Consider the following 19,662-nt stretch of genomic DNA (forward strand, 5'->3'; position numbering starts at 1 on the left):
TACTCAGTGGCCAGGAAAGTCTTCTTCTCTGATGATAGAAAAGTTAAGAACAAATTGAGGAAATGGACTGTGATGTATCTGGAAGAGATTGCCAGACTGAGAAAACAATACTTTCCTTTTTTTTTTTTTTTTTAATTTGTGTTTTGGAAGAAGGTTTATAGAGCAATTCATTTTCCATACAGCTGCTCTTACACATTTTGTTTCATTAAATTGATTGTAATCCTCATAATGTAACAGGTCTCTTCCTACTTCCTTGGTGTGGTTACCTTTTCCCTATGAATATTTTCTTGTGTATTTTTGACCTCTGAGTTATGTCTCTTATCTCCCATGAGTGATTGTTCAAGGAGTGTACTTACCCAGTGTAAATGTTCACCTTATATGCCTGTCTATTGTCTGGCTGGAAGCTAGGTGAGTGAGTCCAGTTCCAGGCCAGCAGGATGACTACAGGCCATAGTTGTGGGGGTTTTACCAGTCTCTATCACAGCTCTGGTAGCATAGTGGCTAAGACACTTGCCTGCTAACCAGACGGCTGGCTGTTCAAACCCACCAGCCACTCCTCAGAAGGAAGGTTGGGCAATCCTACTTCCGTAGTGATACTGCCTTGGAAACCCAAGGAGGGGTCGCTATGAGTCGGGTTTAACTCGACGGCACATAACAACAACAATCACACCAGAAAGCCTATTAGTTTTTTTCTGATTTTGAGTTTGTTCCACATTTTTCTCCCACTCTGTCCAGGTCTTCCTATACTGATCTTTTTCTGAGTGGTTGACAGTGGTAGCCTGGCACCACTTCGATCCAATAGTCCTTTGTAGTAATTGTTTCCATGCCTCTTTGATTTTCTTCATTTGTCTTTGCTCTGTACAAGGAGAGTACTTGCTTTCTTTTAGTAAGTGTGTTAAGCTCAATTACATTTCTTAATATGTCAAATAAGTTTAATTGTGATTATCTCATATTTTATTTTATATTTCATCCCTCTTTTTAATTTGAGTGTGTGGTTATTTTTTCTGAAACATGATAATTTGTATATTTGTTTTGTTTTATTTATAGTGTTTCTTTAATAAAATCCTCATAGTCCCCTTTCTTTTTTGATGGTATCAATTAGTTTCCATGTGTGAGGAAGAATAAACTAGTTTCTAAAGTATCTTTTTTTCTCCTCTAGCTTCCTTCCACATCTAATTTTAGTCAATATTTCTATATCAGTGTTTATTTTTGTACTTTTAAATATACTTACACTTTTTCTATGTTGTTTATTAATTTAAAAATTATTGTAAGCAGTCATTCATTTTCTCAAAGTTAAATCCTGATTAGAGCAATTCCTATCACATGTTTCTGTTGTTGTTCACATTAGTGCTGTAATGCACATTAGTCCTTGTCTGGTGGACTCACATTAGTCCTTGTCTGGTGATAATATCTCTGAATTTTTATATTTATGCTTTTTGATGTTCTTTCCTTAATAAAATTGCTTTATTAAGGATGTTTTGTTTCTAAATCAAATGCAAAAATAGTCATAATTTTGAGAGTTTGGCAACTTTCTGATGAACTTATTGTTTCTGCTAAGAAGTTTGCTACTTTTTGTTGTTGCTTATTTTATTTTTTCATGTAGTATTTTTGTACCCCCCCAAAACAAAACAAAAACCCACTGCCATCAAGCCGATTCCAGGTAATTCCAAGCCTTACTGTGTTCCCAAGGCAGTAAATCTTTACAGAAGTTGATTGCCCCGCCTTCCTTTTGCAGAGTGGCTGGTAGGTTTGAACCCTTGACCCTCTGGCTAGCAGTCAAATGTCTTATCCACTAAGCCATCAAACTCCTTATTTTTGTAAGGACACTGTATTTACATATGTCCATGGACAGTAGGAATTTGACCTTGCAGCTGGTACCAAGTGGGTTCCATGGGGATGCAGGGTTAGGCATCCTGCATTTCTTAGGTTCTACTGCAGAGCTGAGAGCTCTGGTGGCACAGTTCCTGAGGCATTTGACTACTAACCAGATGGGGCAGTTCAAACCCACCAGCCACTCCTCGGAAGGAAAACTGGGCAATCTACTTCCATAGTGATACCACCTCAGAAACCCAAGGAGGGTCGCTATGAGTCAGATCCGACTGGACCACAGTCCTGAGTTTTCTCCTTTCCCACTACTTACTTTATGATCTGTGGTTGTAGATAATATGGAGATTCCTTCAGGTAAGAAGGCACTACTGTGTGAACACCACCTCCTCCTTCCCAGGCTCTCTGCACATCTTTTTCTTTACTTACTCCCATGGTTGCTCCCTGGACTTGTTCACACACGGTGCATACTCTCCTTCTAGGTGAAAATATTTCCTGATATTTTATGTGTGCTTTCACTATCAGGGTCCCCAAGAAACACTATTCTTTCTTTCAAGACATTCTGAACCCAGTCTGGGTCTTCAGCACCTATTCTGATCAATCTCTTTGCCTTTTTTTTTTTCTCTCTGTCATATAATTTGTAGTTTTCTTTGCTTCCAGGTTTCAATAATGCTATCACTTGTGCATTCTTTTATTATTCATTGTCTCAGTTTCTTAGTATATTTTTTGAAGACTGAAATTGGTAACATTAAGATTTGCAAGCTATCTAAAAGTTTGTGCCAGCACCTAGAACTTCCTTATTTGTACTTGAAAAGCTTCACTCTGTTTGATTCTTTGGAGAATGAGCTGAATGGAATGATCATTTAGGGGATCCAGTAGAGGTTCAGGCTGTTGGTGACTCAGACATGGTGGAAGAAGAAATGAGATACTGTCTGTCACACTACAGATACAGATCAGCTACAGATCTGTATACCTATATATACACATGCACACCATATGCATACACACTCACACACAAACATCACACTCATACACAATATGTATGTTTATGTGTAGTAAAACATTTGAACACATTTAACCAATGTATGGTTATGCACAGACAAAAGCTCTATATTAAAGAAAAACTTCAGTTTCAAGGAATCATGAGCAAGGAATCAAAGAATTATTGAGAATGTGTCTCTTGATACCATCCTTTGAAGTTGTCAATTATCTGTATTGGATTGTACTGTATATCCATTGTTGTTGTTGTTGTTAAGTGCCGTCGAGTCGTTTCCGACTCATAGCGACCCCATGCACAGCAGAAAGAAACACTGCCTGATCCCGTGCCAGCCCCATAATCCCTGCTATATTCGAGCCCATCATCGCAGCCACCATTATCAATCCATCTCCTTGAAGGCCTCCCCCTCTTTCGTCGACCCTCCACCCTACCAAGCATGACATCCCTCTCCAGGGAATGGTCCCTTCTTACAACATGACCAAAATAGGTGAGATGAAGTCTGGACATTCTTGCTTCCAAGGAGCATTCTGGCTGCACTTCCTCCAGGACAGATCTGTTAGTTCTTTTAGCAGTCCACCGTACTTTCAGCATTCTTCGCCAGCACCACAACTCAAAAGCATCCACTCTTCTTCGGTCTTCCTTATTCATTGTCCAGCTCTCACATGCATACCAGGCGATTGGAAATATCATGGCTTGTGTCAGGTGCACCTTAGTCCTCAAGGAGATATCCTTGCTCCTCAGCACTTGAAACAGTTCCTTCGCAGTTGACTTTCCCAATGCTACATCCATTAGTAAACACAAATAAGCAATCAAATTACAGTGTGGATTTGACTTATCCAAATTTTAAATCATAAATGTTTCTGGACTTAGTTACAAGTGAGGTTGCAATTTGATGCAGTCTAAAGCTTTTGTTTATGCTAATGACCGGGTCTCTTCCTAATCCTTTGATGTTTCAATTTTCCCTCAACATCATGTTGAGGGTTGGAGGACATGAACAAAGCTCATGTTTGGTTCAGATACTTCCTGAACACTCTGTTTAGTAATTTCGAAAATGAAATTAATGTTTGCTTGTTGTTGTTAGTTACTGCCAATTTGGCTCTAATTTATGGTGACCTTATACATGGCAATGTCACAGCAACCAATGCCTCCCTAATTCAATACTGTTCTAAAAATTCCAAAGGGTCAAAGTATCATGAACTTGGTTAAACTCTATTCTTAGAATGAAGAAAAGAGACATTTAGTATATTGTTGTTGTTGGTATGTGCTGTCATCTCTGACTCATAGCGACCCCTCCTTGGGTTTCTGAGGCAGTATCATTACAGAAGTAGATTGCCCAACCTTCCTTCTGAGGAGTGGCTGGTGGGTTGGAGCAGCCAACCTCCTGGTTAACAGTCAAGTCCTTTAGGCACTAAACCACCAGAGCTCCCATTTAATATACAAAATTGTTTACATTTTGGGGTAGTTGTATAGTTGTATACTTAATATACAGCTACCCCAAAATGTAAACAATTTTGTGCAATGCTACCATTATTTAATTTGCAAAAGCATTTTAATTCCCATAGTTTCTTTATTATTTTGCAAAAGTTAAACCAGGGATAATAGCCATCTTCCAAAAAATTAAACAGTGTCCTAAGTTTGACTTGGCTTTATAGTGAGAAAAGAAAAGAAAGAAAACAAACAAAAAACAATCATATAGCATTGGGCAAATCTACTGCAAAAGAACTCTTTCAAGTGCTAAAGAGCAAAGATGTCTCCTTGAAGACTAATGTGCACCTGGCACAAGCCATGGCATTTTCAATGCAAATGGATGTGAGAGCTGGACAATGAATAAGGAAGACCAAAGAAGAGTTGATGTTTTTGAGTTGTGGTGTTGGCAAAGAATGCTGAAAGTACTATGGCCTGCTAAAGGAATTAACAAATCTGTCTTGGAAGAAGTGAGCTGGAATGCTCCTTGGAAGCCAGAATGGCCAAACTCCGTCTCACCTACTTTGGTCATGTTGTAAGAAGGAACTAGTCCCTGGAGAAGGATATAATTCTTGGTAAAGAGGAGAGTCAACACAAAAGGGGAAGGCCCTCAACTAGATGGATTAACACAGTGGCTACAATGATGAGCTCAGATATAGCAAAGATTGTGGGTCTGGCACAGGACTGGGCAGTGTTTCGTTCAGCTGTACATAGGGTCGCTATGAGTCAGGTCCGACTCCATGGCACAAAAACAACAATAACAACAATTACATAGGATATGAACAAAGTGCTTGTAGAACCAAATGATTTTCCTTTTCTTTTTCTCCTATGTGAAATGGAGATGTATTTCTTTGATCACAAAGGCAGTTTGTACTATTCTGTTTCTACATTGCTTTAAGAAAAGAATGTCCTAAATTCCACAGCTTTTGACCTCAGGTAACTTTATATATCTAGTTATAGAAATAAGACAGTGTCCTTTAAATAAATGTATGTGTGTATGTATAACAAAACTATAAATCATAAGGGATTATAGTTGCAGTACAAGGTAACAATATAGCTTTAACATTTGATCATGTAATCCTTATTACTGAGGATTTATAAAACCAAAGCATCTTATTTTATCTCTTCTTTGGGAGAGCAGAAGCTGTGGAATTCCTTCCCAAGGAATCCATATTTTCACTATCGATGATCACAAATAGTGAATGTTTTGTCTCTGACACTCATTTACTAGATGTGGCTATGTATTGGAAATTTTTCTTTTACTTCTTTTTATCTTTCCTCATTTAATTTTATTTCACTTCTGAGGTACTTATACTTGCATAAACACATTTATTTAGGGAAAAAAAAAAAAACCTCACTTCCATTCAGTTGATTCCTACTCATAGTGACGCCCATTAAGTTTCCAAAGCTGTAAATCTTTATGGAAGCAGAGTGCCTGATCTTTCTTCCATGGAGTGGCTGATGGGTTCAAACCACTGTCCTTTTGGTTAGCAGTCAAATGCCTTATCCATTACACAACCAGGCTCCTTGAACACATTTATAGATATGGATATCTATAACTACTTATAGTTTTTAAAATCATTTGACAAAAAGGTAATCCAATAAAAAATAAACTTAATTTTGTGAACATAGTAAGACATTAAAATATAAAAGTGGAAAGTGATATTTATTTATTATTAATTTTTTTATTGTGATTTGGGTGAAAGTTTACAGAGCAAATTGACTTTCCATACAGAAGTTCACATATACTTTTTCTCATGACATTGACTACAATTTACCACAATGCAACAGCTTCCCTCCCACTATGATATTTATTAATAAATAAATATTTATGTTAAGGAATTATGATAGCATGATTTCTTGACCATGAATATAAAATTTTATTTGCATTGTAAGTAATAAGTATGAACATTTGTTACACATGTAATTTTGCAGTTGGAACACAGATGAAAAATATGAAGTTGGGGCTATATGTAAATCTTTTAATACCATTAAGCTGTTTTTCCTAGTATGCCAACAACATAATAATATTCTTATGTAGACAAAAATATTATATGTAAATGTCAATTTTGTATTTATTTTATTTTTCAAATATTCTATGCTGAAATTAATATCTTTAAAGTAAATTTTCAAATAAATAATAAAATGTTAGGTAACTATAAGCAGCATTAAGACTATTTTAAAAACTGAAATTTTAGTATTTAGATTTCCCAAAAACAAAAATGTGATTCTTTCATTTCAAGTGGAAATAACTACAAAAGAGAGTTGAGGTAAATTTTTCCTCTTACTGATAAATACTTGTAGGCTAAGCTGTTATAACTGAGAAAGGGAAAATACAAAAAATAAAAAAAAAAATGGGAAAAGAGATCAATGAAGAGCAGGACGTGAAATGTAAAGGAGAAACTGTAGATCAATGGCTGATGGATGGCATGGCTCTCTCAGCATTTAGTTAACATGCCAGTAAGTCACATCCAAGCATCTAACTCTCTGTGAAGCTCATGCTAGTGTCCACATCAATGAGTGGGCCCTAAGTTTATGTTAATTTGATTCTTATTTACTGTCTTATTCATCTCTCCTCAAAGCAATCCTTTCAGTGGTGCCTCCCTCTGCCACATCACTCTGAAGTCCTCTCCGGGTATTGTAGTCTTAATATTGAAACTACACTCCCTTCCCACTGACCCAAAACATTCTTTGCTCAATTTCTCCTTCAAATTTGTCCACCATTCTACAATTTAAACAAATGTTGTACACTCTTCTAGGAACATCACATCAAAATTGATGAAACAGAGTCTGATAAGTGACAGTGAATAAATCTACATAGACACATCTCCTACAGCAAGAGTGAGGGGCAGATCATAGATGAATTATATATGGAACCAAGAAGGTCTTGTGAAAATATATATGTATATATATATATAACATCTGAGTTGTTCCTATTAGAGAGGTATCTTATTCAAGGAAAATATAAAGGTATCTCCTACCAAAGACATATGTTAAGGAAATTACCATAGGTCTTTATGACATAGCAGAGTGTTACATACTGGAAACTATCAAGACTTATCAATATCTACTTCAACATCTCCTTTCGCCAGAATATTAATCATTTTATGGACTGAAAGCTACAAGACAATGGATGAAACCAACAACAGCTCTCAAAAGGGATTTCTTCTCCTGGGATTTTCAGATCAGCCCCAACTTGAAAGGATCCTCTTTGTCATTATTTTGCTTTCTTACATCTTGAATCTTCTGGGTAACACTGCCATCATATTAGTGTCTTACCTGGATCCCAAACTCCATACTCCAATGTACTTTTTCCTCAGCAACCTGTCTTGTGTGGATATCTGCTTTGCTACCAGTGTTGCCCCACAGTTGTTGGTTACAATGAATAAGAAAGACAAAACCATGAGCTATGGTGGATGTGTTGCTCAGCTTTATGTGGCCATGGGCTTGGGTTCCTCTGAATGTATTCTCCTGGCCGTCATGGCTTATGACCGCTATGCTGCTGTCTGCCAGCCTCTACACTACACAACCATTATGCATCCTCAGCTCTGTGCATCCCTGGCTAGCACAGCGTGGCTCAGTGGCCTTGTTACCTCCTTAATTCAGTGCTCCCTTACTGTTCAACTGCCCCTCTGTGGTCACCGTAAATTAGACCACATTTTCTGTGAAGTGCCAGTGCTGATCAAACTAGCTTGTGTGGACACTACTGTCAACGAGGCAGAGCTCTTTGTGGCCAGTGTGGTCTTTCTAATTGTCCCTGTGTCACTCATCCTAATATCCTATGGCTTTATAACCCAAGCTGTGTTGAGGATCAAATCAGCTGCAGGACGCAGGAAGGCCTTTGGTACATGTTCCTCCCACCTGTTTGTTGTCATCATTTTCTATGGGACCATCATCTTCATGTACCTTCAGCCAGCCAAAAGTACCTCCAAAAACCAGGGAAAGTTTGTCTCCCTTTTCTATACTATAGTCACTCCGCTCCTAAACCCCATTATCTATACTCTAAGAAACAATGATATGAAAGGGGCCTTGAGAACACTGGTAATGGGAAATATTCTTGGGTCAAAAAGGTTATAATTGTACAAAAATCTTGGAGAGGTATTTTAAACCCATTATTTATTTGTTTTAATTACTACTGTCTTGTACCATGCCACTCTGGTAGCATAGTGCCTAAGGCACTTAACTGCTAATCACAAGACTGGTGGTTCAAATCCACCAGCCACTCCTCGAAAGGAAGATTGGGCAATCTACTTCCATAGTGATACTGCCTCAGAAACCCAAGGAGAGGACATCATGAGTCGTGGCTGACTCGACGGCACATAACAACAACAAACTAATTGACTCACAATGGTGTTTCTTTCTTCTAAAGTATCCTTTTCATGAATCCCAAAAGTCTGTGTTCTTCTTTAACCATGCCATCAACTTTCAGATGCCCATTTTATTTCCCTCAAGTACTGGTTCACATGATAAAGCTTATCTTTAATGGTGCAGCTAGAATGTTATCTGCTCTCTGTACCTTTCTTAAAATAGCATCTATCTCAATCCCTGGGCAAAATTAATTATTTAATAATATATGCTCTTATAACAGATGATACATATCTCTATTTCTACATTTTCATATGTATCATATACACAATACACACTAAAATAGTATATAAGCATTTTTCCACAATTTTGGCTCAAATCAAAGAAAGCCCTGCTATAGTGGCTCATTTACAACACCAGAAACATAAAAGTACAAAATATTCCTGATACCTTGTTTCCATAAAAATTTGAGGTTCAAATAATGATTTTATTATTTCATTAAATGCATAAAATAAGTTAGTTTGCATTAAACAAATTGACCCATGTATTATGTAGGTCAATTATCCTTTCCTTTAGGACTTAACTATTGAATACAAATTCTAAACACTAGAATGTAAATGCTTGACTATGTTTAAAAAATGTTCATTTATTATACTATATTACTAATGTAAAAGTTAAAATAATTTTATCTAGCCCTAACATCTGTGGATGGATGAATTACTCCATTTCATCCATGGAATTTTGAAACATGAAGCCCACACATAAGCACACTTAATGTTCCTATTTATATATTTTATTTTTGAGAAAATAAACAAAAATGAGGTGTTTTATAGCATTCTGACATTTGACCAATATATTAATTCCTTATCCAGTTTGCGTTTCTATATTTACCAAGATACTGAAAAACTTTGTCATCCTTAAGTATTTCAAGAGAATTGTATAATTATGAAAAATTGACTTAGTCTACTATCTTATTTTACTAACATCTTGACATTACTATGCACATGAGAGAAAAACAAAACAAAGCATGAATACTTGCACATCAATGAAATCACAAAAGCAAAAAATGAGTAACCTATAGACAGACTCTAAGTGGGCTAGCAAGTAACTTAACCTACATGATAATGGAAAACAAAACAATTAATATTTATTTAAATTAAACCATTGTAGCATCTATGTTTCCATAGAAGCAGCAATCAAGAAATTAAATGAAATATTGTTGTTGTTTTATTAGGTGTCATCAAGTCTGTTCCAACTCATAGAAACCCTGTATGCAACAGAATGCAACACTGCCATGCCCTGTGTCATCATAATCATTATCATGATAGAACCCATCTTTGCAGGTACTGTGTCAATCCTTTTTGTTGAGGGTATTCCTCATTTTCACTGACCCTACGCTTTACCGAGCATGAAATTATTCTCCAGGGTTTGATCTCTTCTGAAAACATGAACAAAGTAAAGAGATGAAGTCTGGCCATTCTTGCTTCTAAAGAGCATTCCAGCTGTACTTCCTCCAAGACAACTTTATTCATTCTTCTAGCAGTCCATGATACATTCAATATTCTTTGCCAACACCACAATTCAAATACATCCTTTTTTCTGTGTTCTTCTTTATTTATCATCCAGTTATCAGATGTGTATGAGATTATTGAAAACATCATCACTTGGGACTTTTGGTGAGATGCCAGAATAGGCAGACAAGTTTCACAGACCCTCTGCAACAAAGAAATGAGAAATCAATTGAAAGAAATATAGAAGATAATCCTAGCACCCAGAGCTTTGAAGAGAAGGATAAAGAACTGGATTAAATACAAGCTAATAAAAGAACCTGGATGAAAAGAGTGAATAAAGAGACAAACGTAACTTCAGACTATTGGCTGTCCTGATGGCACGGCCAATTTGAAAATTTGCAAGTGGTGTTCTAATCTGGGCAGCAACCTAAGAATCAGCTCTGCTTGCCAAGGACTGCATGGGCAACTCCACTGGTGGCTGAAAACTAGAAAGGAAAACAGCAAAGAAGAAGACAAGCAGATCTGTGGACTGCAGACTGTGCTGAAGGTACAGCCATTTTTAATATTTGTAAGAGCAATAGGGTGGTGGTTATGTTTGTATGTCAACTTGGCTGTGCCTGGTTGAGTGGTTGGGCAGCTGGATATAGTATTCTCCATGGTAAGACTGGTAATCAACTCCATGGTGGAATCTACTGGGAGCAGCTGAGTAGCTGCCTTTGGGTATATGGTCTGTTTCCCATATATAAAAAACAGCTTTGGGAATGGTCTCCAGCATATGGCATGCTTGGAGCCTGCATGTAGCCATGTCATTGTTCAGCAGCCTGCCATGTTCTGCTGACCTTGGGACTTACAATGAACTTGAATTAATGGCCTACTGCATGGTTAGGTAACATCAAGACTGTGCCTTTTTATTTGTCAATCTTGGGCTTGTTAGCCTCAGCAGCCAGTAGCTGCCTACATGAAGAGATGTCTCTTGCTTCAGTGGGCCAGAAGCAAGAGGCACAGCTGAAGCCCAAGTCAAGGGGCTTTCACCCAGCCCCTAGAGCCTTGCACTTTGAACTTGGATTTCTAGCCTCCCAAACTATAAGAGAATAAACTCCTGTTTGTTCAAGCCATCCCATTTGTGGTATATTCTTGTCAGAGCAGCACTAGGTAACCAGAACAGAAGATGGTACCAAGAGAGTGGGGTGCTACTCTGACAGATACTTAAAATGTGGAAACAGGAGTGAAGTGCATCCTTGACCAAGGACCCCAGCAGAGAGACCCCAGCATATGGCATGACAGATGGCAGGAGCAGAGCAAGAGACTAGCATGAGAGATGACAGGAGCAGAGCCCAGAGATCGGCATGAGAGATGGCACTAGCAGAGCTGAGAGAACCAGCATGAGACAGCGACAACTTTAACAGCCCACAGGGGAGAAAGCTTGATGCCTTTGGTTAGGTGGCTTACTGGTGGAGTGGGTTGCCTTCAGGCATTAACTGGTAGAAAAGACTGGCAGGAAATGTAATAGCAGGTTGGCCAGTCCACGGAGCAAGAAAACTGAATGGCTTTGGGGCAGGAAGATTTCCAGTGGAATGGGTTGCCTTTGGCATTAATTGGCAGAAGCAGAGAGACCAAGGAAATGGAAGCAGAGCTGCTTAACCCTGAAAGGGTAGGACCACGGCCTTTGGGGGTGAAACCACTACAGCCCCCTAGGTTTCAGAGCCAGACCTTCAACTTGGTTCTGGAATGTGGGGCTGCTTGTTCATGTGAGCCAGTGAGATGAAACCATAGCTGCTGCCAAAGAGTGAGGGGGCAGGGTCGCCATGCCCAAGAGGGAGAGGAATGGAGCCTACCAGGCCAAGGGGTTGAGGTCACTACTCAGGAACTAGGGGAGTGGAGTCACCCAGTGAAGAGATCTGCACAGATACCACCCATTGAAGATCTGTACAGGTGCCAAGTTGACAAGAGGTGGAATTGTGGTGGTTACATTTGTGTGTCAACTTGGTTGGGCCTGGTTGAGTGGTTGGGCAGCTGGATGTAGTATTCCCTATGATGAGGCTGGTAATCAACTATGATGGAATCTACTGGGAGCAGCTGAGTAGCTGCCTTTGGGTATATGATCTGCTTCCTATATATAAGAAACAGCTTTGGGAATGGTCTCTAGCCTATGACACGCTTGATCCCTGCATGTAGCTGTGTCATTGTGCAGCAGCCTGCCATGTTCTGCTGACCTTGGAACTTACTATGGATTTGAATTAATGGCCTGCTGCATGGTTTGGTAACATCGGGACTGTGCCTTTTTATTTGTCAACCTTGGGCTGGTTAGCCTAAGCAGCCAGTAGCTGCCTGAGTGAAGAGATCCTTCTAGCTTCAGTGGGCCAGGAGCAAGAGGCAGAGCTGAAGCCCAAGTCGAGGGGCTTTCACCCAGTCCCTAGAGCCTGGCACTTTGAACTTGGACTTCTAGCTTCCCGAACTATAAGACAATAAACTCCTGTTTGTCCAAGCCATCCCATTTGTGGTATATTCTTGTCAGAGCAGCACTAGGTAACCACAACAAGTAGCCATTTTGAATATCAGTAAGCAGTGTTCTGATCCAGGGAGCAACATAAGTATAGGCTTAGCTTACTGAGGACAGCACAGGCAACTGTACCGGAAGCTGATGACTAGAACTGTGTGATATTCTCCTTGTTACTCTTATGCTCACACCCTCTGTGTGAATGGGTGTGTGGCCATCTCCCACCTCCACCCCCCTTCTGGACCAGTAAGAATTCCATCCATGTCTATGTGCCCCAACAGAGCCTGGGTGCCCTGCCCTACACACCCAATTTTTAAATTATTGTTATTGTCTTCCTCCTTTCTTCCTTTTTTTTTTCTCTTTCCCTTCCTTGGTTCTTTCTTTTTGTTTGTTTTCTTTCTCTACACTTTTCCTGGTTCCCTTCTTTTTATTTCAGATCTTCCCATTTCCCCTCCCTTTTTTTGCAATCTCTCCCCTTTTTTTTACTATTCTTTTATTCTTGCAATTTTCTCTCATTCCTCCCTCCCAAGATACTGTGTTTTTATTCTTTCTTACTCTTTATCTTTCTTTTGTCTTTGTTTACATATTGTTAAAGTTTATTCTTCTCATTTATTGCTCTTACTTTTTATTATTTTTTAAATGATTGTTCCTGTTTGTTTATGTGGTTTGTGTTTTCCTGGTTTTATTTTTTTTAGGGGGTCGTTTTTAGACTTTTTTTTTTTTTTGTCTAACTGTGTGGGATACAGCAACTGTTTCCAAATGACCCTACCATACCTGCAACTCCTGCAGCCCCATCCAATGAGTGAGGGCCACCACTTGCTTCTGCACCAATAGACCAATGATAGATGGCAACCGGTACCAGCCCAACTCACCTTCAACTGCTCTTCACAAACAGCAAACAGAGCTCTGCACACAGTCTCATTCTCTATCACACTCACCAGGAGACATGTGATGAATATCTAAGTGCACTAGTGAATAGAGGAGCACAGTACCCTGCTCACACAGATACAACAAAGCAAAATAGATAAATAAAAAATCTTGGGCAAATTACACAAGGATAAAATCACCAATTAATTATGAATACAGTGACATCACAATGTCTTGGAGACAATTGATCATCCTAGACCACACAAAGAAGCAAGATAAATTAGTAAAAACAAAGGACCAGGATACAGACCTGGAAAACATCCTTGAAGAATAAGCAGCATTGGAACTGCCTGATAAAGAATTCAAAAAATTATACTTAGGTACCATCAATGGATTGAGAGACACATTAAGGAAAACACTGACAAAATTAAAGAAAACACAGACAAAAATCTAGAACAATTTAGGAAAACAATGCAAAATAAATAAATAAATAAATAAAACCTGACAAAATAAATAAAAAATTAGAAACCAAAGAAAAATAGCAAATAACAATCCAGAAGATTAATATTAAGATGTCAGAAATGGGTAACACATTGTATGGAAAGAAGAGCAGAATCAAATCAATGACAAACAAAATTAATGAGACTGAAGACAAATACCTCAGGACCACTTTGTTAAGAACTCAATCAGAAAAAAAAGATAAAAAAAAAATGAAGAAAGCCTAAGATTCATGTGGAATATCATCAAGAGATATAACCTACATGTACTCAGAATTCCAGAATAAGAAAAGACAAATAAAACCACAGAGAAAATTGATGAAGAAAGTTTATTGGAAGAGAATTTCCCTAATATGATGGAAGATGAGAAGGTATGCATTAAAGTTTAAAGAATTACAAACAGCGTAGACACCAAAAGAAAAATCACTGAGACATACCATATTCAAATTCACCAAAACCAAAGACAAAGAAAGAACTCTGGCAATAACACAAGAAAAATGAAGTTATCTATGAAGGACAACCAATAAGACTAAGCTCTGATTTCTTGGCAGAAATCATGCAGGTGAGAAGGCAATGGAATGACATATATAAAAACCCGAAAAAAAAAAAAGTTGCCAACCAAGAATTATATATCCAGCACAATTGTCCCTCAAAAAAAGATGGTAAAATAAGAACATTTCCAGATAAACACAAATTAAGGGAATTAGTTAAAACCAGACAAAGTTTACAGAAGATGGTAAAGAGAGTCTTTGGACAGAGAACCAACAACAGCAGAAACAATTAGTGATTTACATACATGATGACATAACCCAGGAAACAACTCAGCAATAGAAGTATCCAAAGTAAAATAAGTTTACAAGACTGTAAACAGGGAACAAGAGACATGAACTGGAAAATGAGGACATCTACAAACCAAAGAGGGGAGAGAAATAGTGTAAGTACAGACCTTTCAAACAGTGAGGAGGTAAACACAATTGTAAGATTAAACAGACTGTCCTAAACTTGGGAAGAAAATTATAAATGACAAGGTAACCTCAAAGAAAAATAGTAATCCTTCACATCAAAAGAAAAAAGAAAAGAAGCACAAATATTTGTTGTTGTTGTTGTTGTTATTTGCTGTCGAGTTGGCCCCGACTCATAGCGACCCCTCCTTGAGTTTCTGAGGCAGTATCACTACGGAAGTAGGATTGCCCAACCTTCCTTCTGAGGAGTGGCTGGTGGGTTTGAACCACCAGCCTTCTGGTTAGCAGTCAAGTGCCTTAGCCACTATGCTACCAGAGCACAAATATTTAGCAAATACTAAAACAATAGCAATGAAGGAAATGATAACAAAATTTATAAGCAAAGTGAGCTCAACACAGAAAATCATATTTAAGAAAGAAATTGGCAAAACCATGAAAAACACATAACAAAGTGAAAGCAATAAATTCATACTTGTCAATAATTATACCCAATATAAATGGATTAAATGCATTACTCATGAGATGTAGAGTTGCAGACTGAAATGGATGATGTCACAACAGAACCAAATGAAATGAAAAGGATGATGTGGATACTATGAAGAACTATACTCCAACAAAATTGAAAGCCTAGAAGAAATGGATGGATTTCAAGAAACATACTACTTACCTAAATTAACACATCCTGAGGTAGAAAATTTGAACAAAACCATAACAGAAGAAGAAATAAGCCAGTCACAAAAAATTACCAACAACAACAAAAAGTATTGGCCAGACAATTTTACTAGAGAATTCTTCCAAATGTTCAGAGAAGAGCTGACACCAATCCTACTCAAACTCTTCCAGTACACAGAAAATGATGGAATTCATATTCATTTTATGAATAAAGCATAACCCTGATAACAAAACTGGTCAAAGACTCCACTAAAAAGGAAAACTACGGAACAATCATAGATGTAATAGTATGGAAAATAACCACATGAATATATTAATCAATGCAGAAAAGACATTTAATAAAATCCAACACCCATTCCTGATAAAAACTTCTCAGAAAAATAGGAATAAAAGGGAAATTCCTCAATATAATAAAGGGCATATATGCAAAACTAACAGCCAAATTTTTCTGATTGAGGGAGACTACAACCATTCCTCTTGCAGTCAGGAACCAGACAAGGATGCCCTTTATCTCCACCACTATTCAACGTTGTGTTGAAAGTTGTAGCCATTATACTATGGCAAGAAGTGGAAATCAAAGGTGTCCAAATTAGTAAGGAAGAAGAAAAACTATCCCAATTTGCAGATGATATGATCCTGTATGTAGAAACCCAAGAGACTCAGCAAGAAAACTACTGAAATTAATTGAAACATTTAACATAGTAGCAAGACACAAGATCAAGATACAAAAATCAATTGGATTCCTCTATACCAGCAAAGAGATCTCTGAACAGAAAATAAGGAAATAAATACCATTTACATTAGTTACCAAAAAGATAAAATACTTGGGAATAAATCTACCAGGGATACAAAAGACCTATACAAAGAAAACTGTAAAACACTACTTCAGGAAATCATAAGAGATCTACATAAATGGAAGAACATATCATGCTCATGGATAGGAAGATTGAAGATTGTGAAAATACCAATACTACCCAAAGAAATATGTACATTCAATGCAATCTTGATCCAGATTCCATAAACATTCTTTAAGGACATGGAAAAACCAGTCACTAATTTTATATTCTCGGAAGGAAGGTTGGGCAATCCTACTTCCGTAGTGATACTGCCTCGGAAACCCAAGGAGGGGTCGCTATGAGTCGGGGCCGACTCGACGGCACATAACAACAGCAACAACAATTTTATATTGAAAGGAGAGAGACCGTGGATTAGCAAAACATTACTGACAAAGAAGAACTAAGTAGGAAGTGTCACTCTGCTGGATCTCAAAACCTACCATACAGCTGCAGTAGTCAAAACAGCCTCATGTTGGTACGACAACAGACTCATAGACCAGTGGAACAGAACTGAGAACACAGAAAAAGATTCATTCACTATGATCAGCTGATCTTTGATAACAGGCCCAAATCCATTAAATGGGGAAGAGATAGTTTCTTTAACAAATAGTTCTGGTAAAACTGGATATCCTGTTTCAGAAAAATGAAACAAGATCCATACCTCACAGCATACCCCAAAACTACTCCATATGGATCAAATACTTAAATGTGAAACATAAAACTATAAAGTTCATCAAACTAATAATAAGGGCAAACTTAGGGGCTCTATTTAAGGCATAAATAGACTATCAAGCATAACCCAAAATGCACAAACAGAAGAAGATAAATTAGATGACTGGGACTTTTTGAAAAAATTAAATTCTTAGCTCTAGTGGCATAGAAGCTCTGGTAGTGTAGTGCCAAAGGCACTTGACTGCTAACCAGAAGGCTGGCGGTTCAAACCTACCAGTCACTCCCCGGAAGGAAGTTTGGGCAATCTACTTCCGTAGTGATACTGCCGCGGAAACCCAAGCAGAGGTCGCTATGAGTTGGGTCTGACTCGAGGACACATAACAACAATAATAGCTCTAGTGGCATAGTGGATAAGGCATTTGGCTGCTAGCCAGAAGGTCAATGATTCAAATCCACCAGCTGCTTTGCTGAAGGAAGATGGGGTGATCTACTTCCATAAAGATTCACAGCCTTGGAAACACAATGAGGGTCACGATGAGTCAGAATCAACTTTATAGCAGTGAGTTTTTAGATGTGCATCAAAAGACTTCTCCAAAAGACCAGTGGCTATGGCCCCATATTACCCTTCTGGCCTACAAATGGACTCACTTCCATGGATTGACTCTGAGCATAACAGTAGAAAGCCTTACATGCAGAACACCTACCCCAGTGAGATGCACTCACCTACTGAAGGGAAATGCACCCTTTAGATCAATCAGTCATGAGACATCAGAGGGGCAACATTCACATAGAGAAAAAGCTGGACAAACAGGAATGCATAGATAAGAAGGACACAGGGAGGGGTTAGTCACAGGGAGGAGAGGGGAGGAGAGTTTTTTATGGCTGGGGATGGTAATTGTTGTTGTTGTTGTTATGTGCCATCGAGTCAGCCCTGACTCATAGCGACCCCTCCTTGGGTTTCCGAGGCAGTATCACTACGGAAGTAGGATTGCCCAACCTTCCTTCCGAGGAGTGGCTGGTGGGTTTGAACAGCCAGCCGTCTGGTTAGCAGGCAAGTGTCTTAGCCACTATGCTACCAGAGCTCCCGGGGATGGTAATTAGGACCATGAAATCAAATGTGCATAAACTGTTGAATGTAAAACAAATCAACTTTGTCAATTTGCACCCAAAGCACAATAAATAAATAAAGAGTGAAAAGAGAACCTGCAGATTGGGAAAAAATACTCAGTAATGGCATATCTGACAGGGAACTTATCTGTAAAATTATAGAAAACTCGAACATCTCAACATCAAAAAAAGGCAAACCAGCTGAAAATAGGCAGAAGACATGAACAGACACTTTACCAAAGAATATATTCAGGCAGCCAACAAACACATGAAGAAATGTTCACAATCATTAAAAAAATCAAGCTCATTGCCCTTGAGTCAGTTTCTACTCATAGCAACCCCTCCTTGTGTTTCCGAGGCAATATCCCTATGGAAGCAGATTGCCCAACTTTCCTTCGGAGGAGTGGTGGGTTTGATCCACTAGCCTTCTGGTTAGCAGTCAAATGCCTTAGGCACTATGCCACAATCATTAGCCATTGAAACAAAAACAACAACAACAAAAGACAAACACCTCATAGTGACCCCCACTGGGTTTCCAAGACAGTAAATCTTAACAGAAGTAGATTGATTGCTTGGTCTTCCTTCCACAGAGTGGCTGGTGCGTTTAAACCAACAACCTTCTGGTTAGCAGTCAAATGCCTTTCAAGTGAGCAAATCAAAATGAAAATGAGATAACATCTCACCCCAGCACTAATAGCAAAAGTCAACAAGCCAGAAAATAACAGATGCTGATGAGGATGTGGAGAGATTAGGATTCTTTTACAGTGCTGGTAGGGCTGTAAAATGATACAACCACTGTGGAAACTGGTATGGTGATTCTTTTATATGTTGGAAATAGAAATACCATTTTATCCAGCAATCTCATTGCTAGGTATATATCCTAAAGAAGTGAAAGCCAGGTCATGAATAGATATATACACACTGAGAGACATTAAAATGAAACTCATGAAATCAAAGTCATAAAGAGAGAATTCTAAAAGCAGCAAGAGAGAAGCAAATTGACACATACAAGGGATTCTCAATAAGATTAAGTGCTGATTTCTCCTCTTCTTAGACAAAAGGATGGCAGCTAAAGGCAACATATTTAAATTCTGAAACATACAAACTATCAAAAAGAATAGTAAAAATGACAAACTTTGCTTTAAAAAAAAGTACAAAATTAAAACATTTTCAGAAAAACAAAAGCTTAGGGACTCTGTTACTACCAGACCGGTTACACAAAATATGCTAAAGGTAATGTTTCAGACTGTAAAAAAAAGAGGCTAAACAGGAGCTCAAAGTGGCACATAGAGGAAAAAGAAAACTGTGTCCAGAAAAGGCAACTTCATGGATTAATAGCAAGGCCAGTTTTTGGTATTTTGTTTTGGAACTCTTGTTCTGATTTACAGAATTTCATTAAAAATCCTAAACACATGAAAAAAAAATTGTAAGATTACCTTATTGGTGCAATA

The 19,662-nt window shown here is 38.1% G+C and overlaps 1 protein-coding gene across 1 annotated transcript; it reads left to right on the forward strand.

Annotated features, from left to right (window-relative positions):
- The first annotated feature begins 7,414 nt into the window (after nt 1–7,414).
- Nucleotides 7,415–8,362, forward strand: LOC103210237 (olfactory receptor 2G6). The gene has a single exon (XM_007956159.1). The coding sequence runs from the start codon at nt 7,415–7,417 to the stop codon at nt 8,360–8,362; it is 948 nt and encodes a 315-aa protein (XP_007954350.1).
- Nucleotides 8,363–19,662: the final 11,300 nt, after the last annotated feature.

The sequence above is a fragment of the Orycteropus afer genome, unplaced genomic scaffold (genome assembly GCF_000298275.1).
Source record: "Orycteropus afer afer isolate SDZICR_OR568_19922 unplaced genomic scaffold, OryAfe1.0 scaffold00575, whole genome shotgun sequence".
NCBI lineage: Eukaryota > Metazoa > Chordata > Mammalia > Tubulidentata > Orycteropodidae > Orycteropus > Orycteropus afer.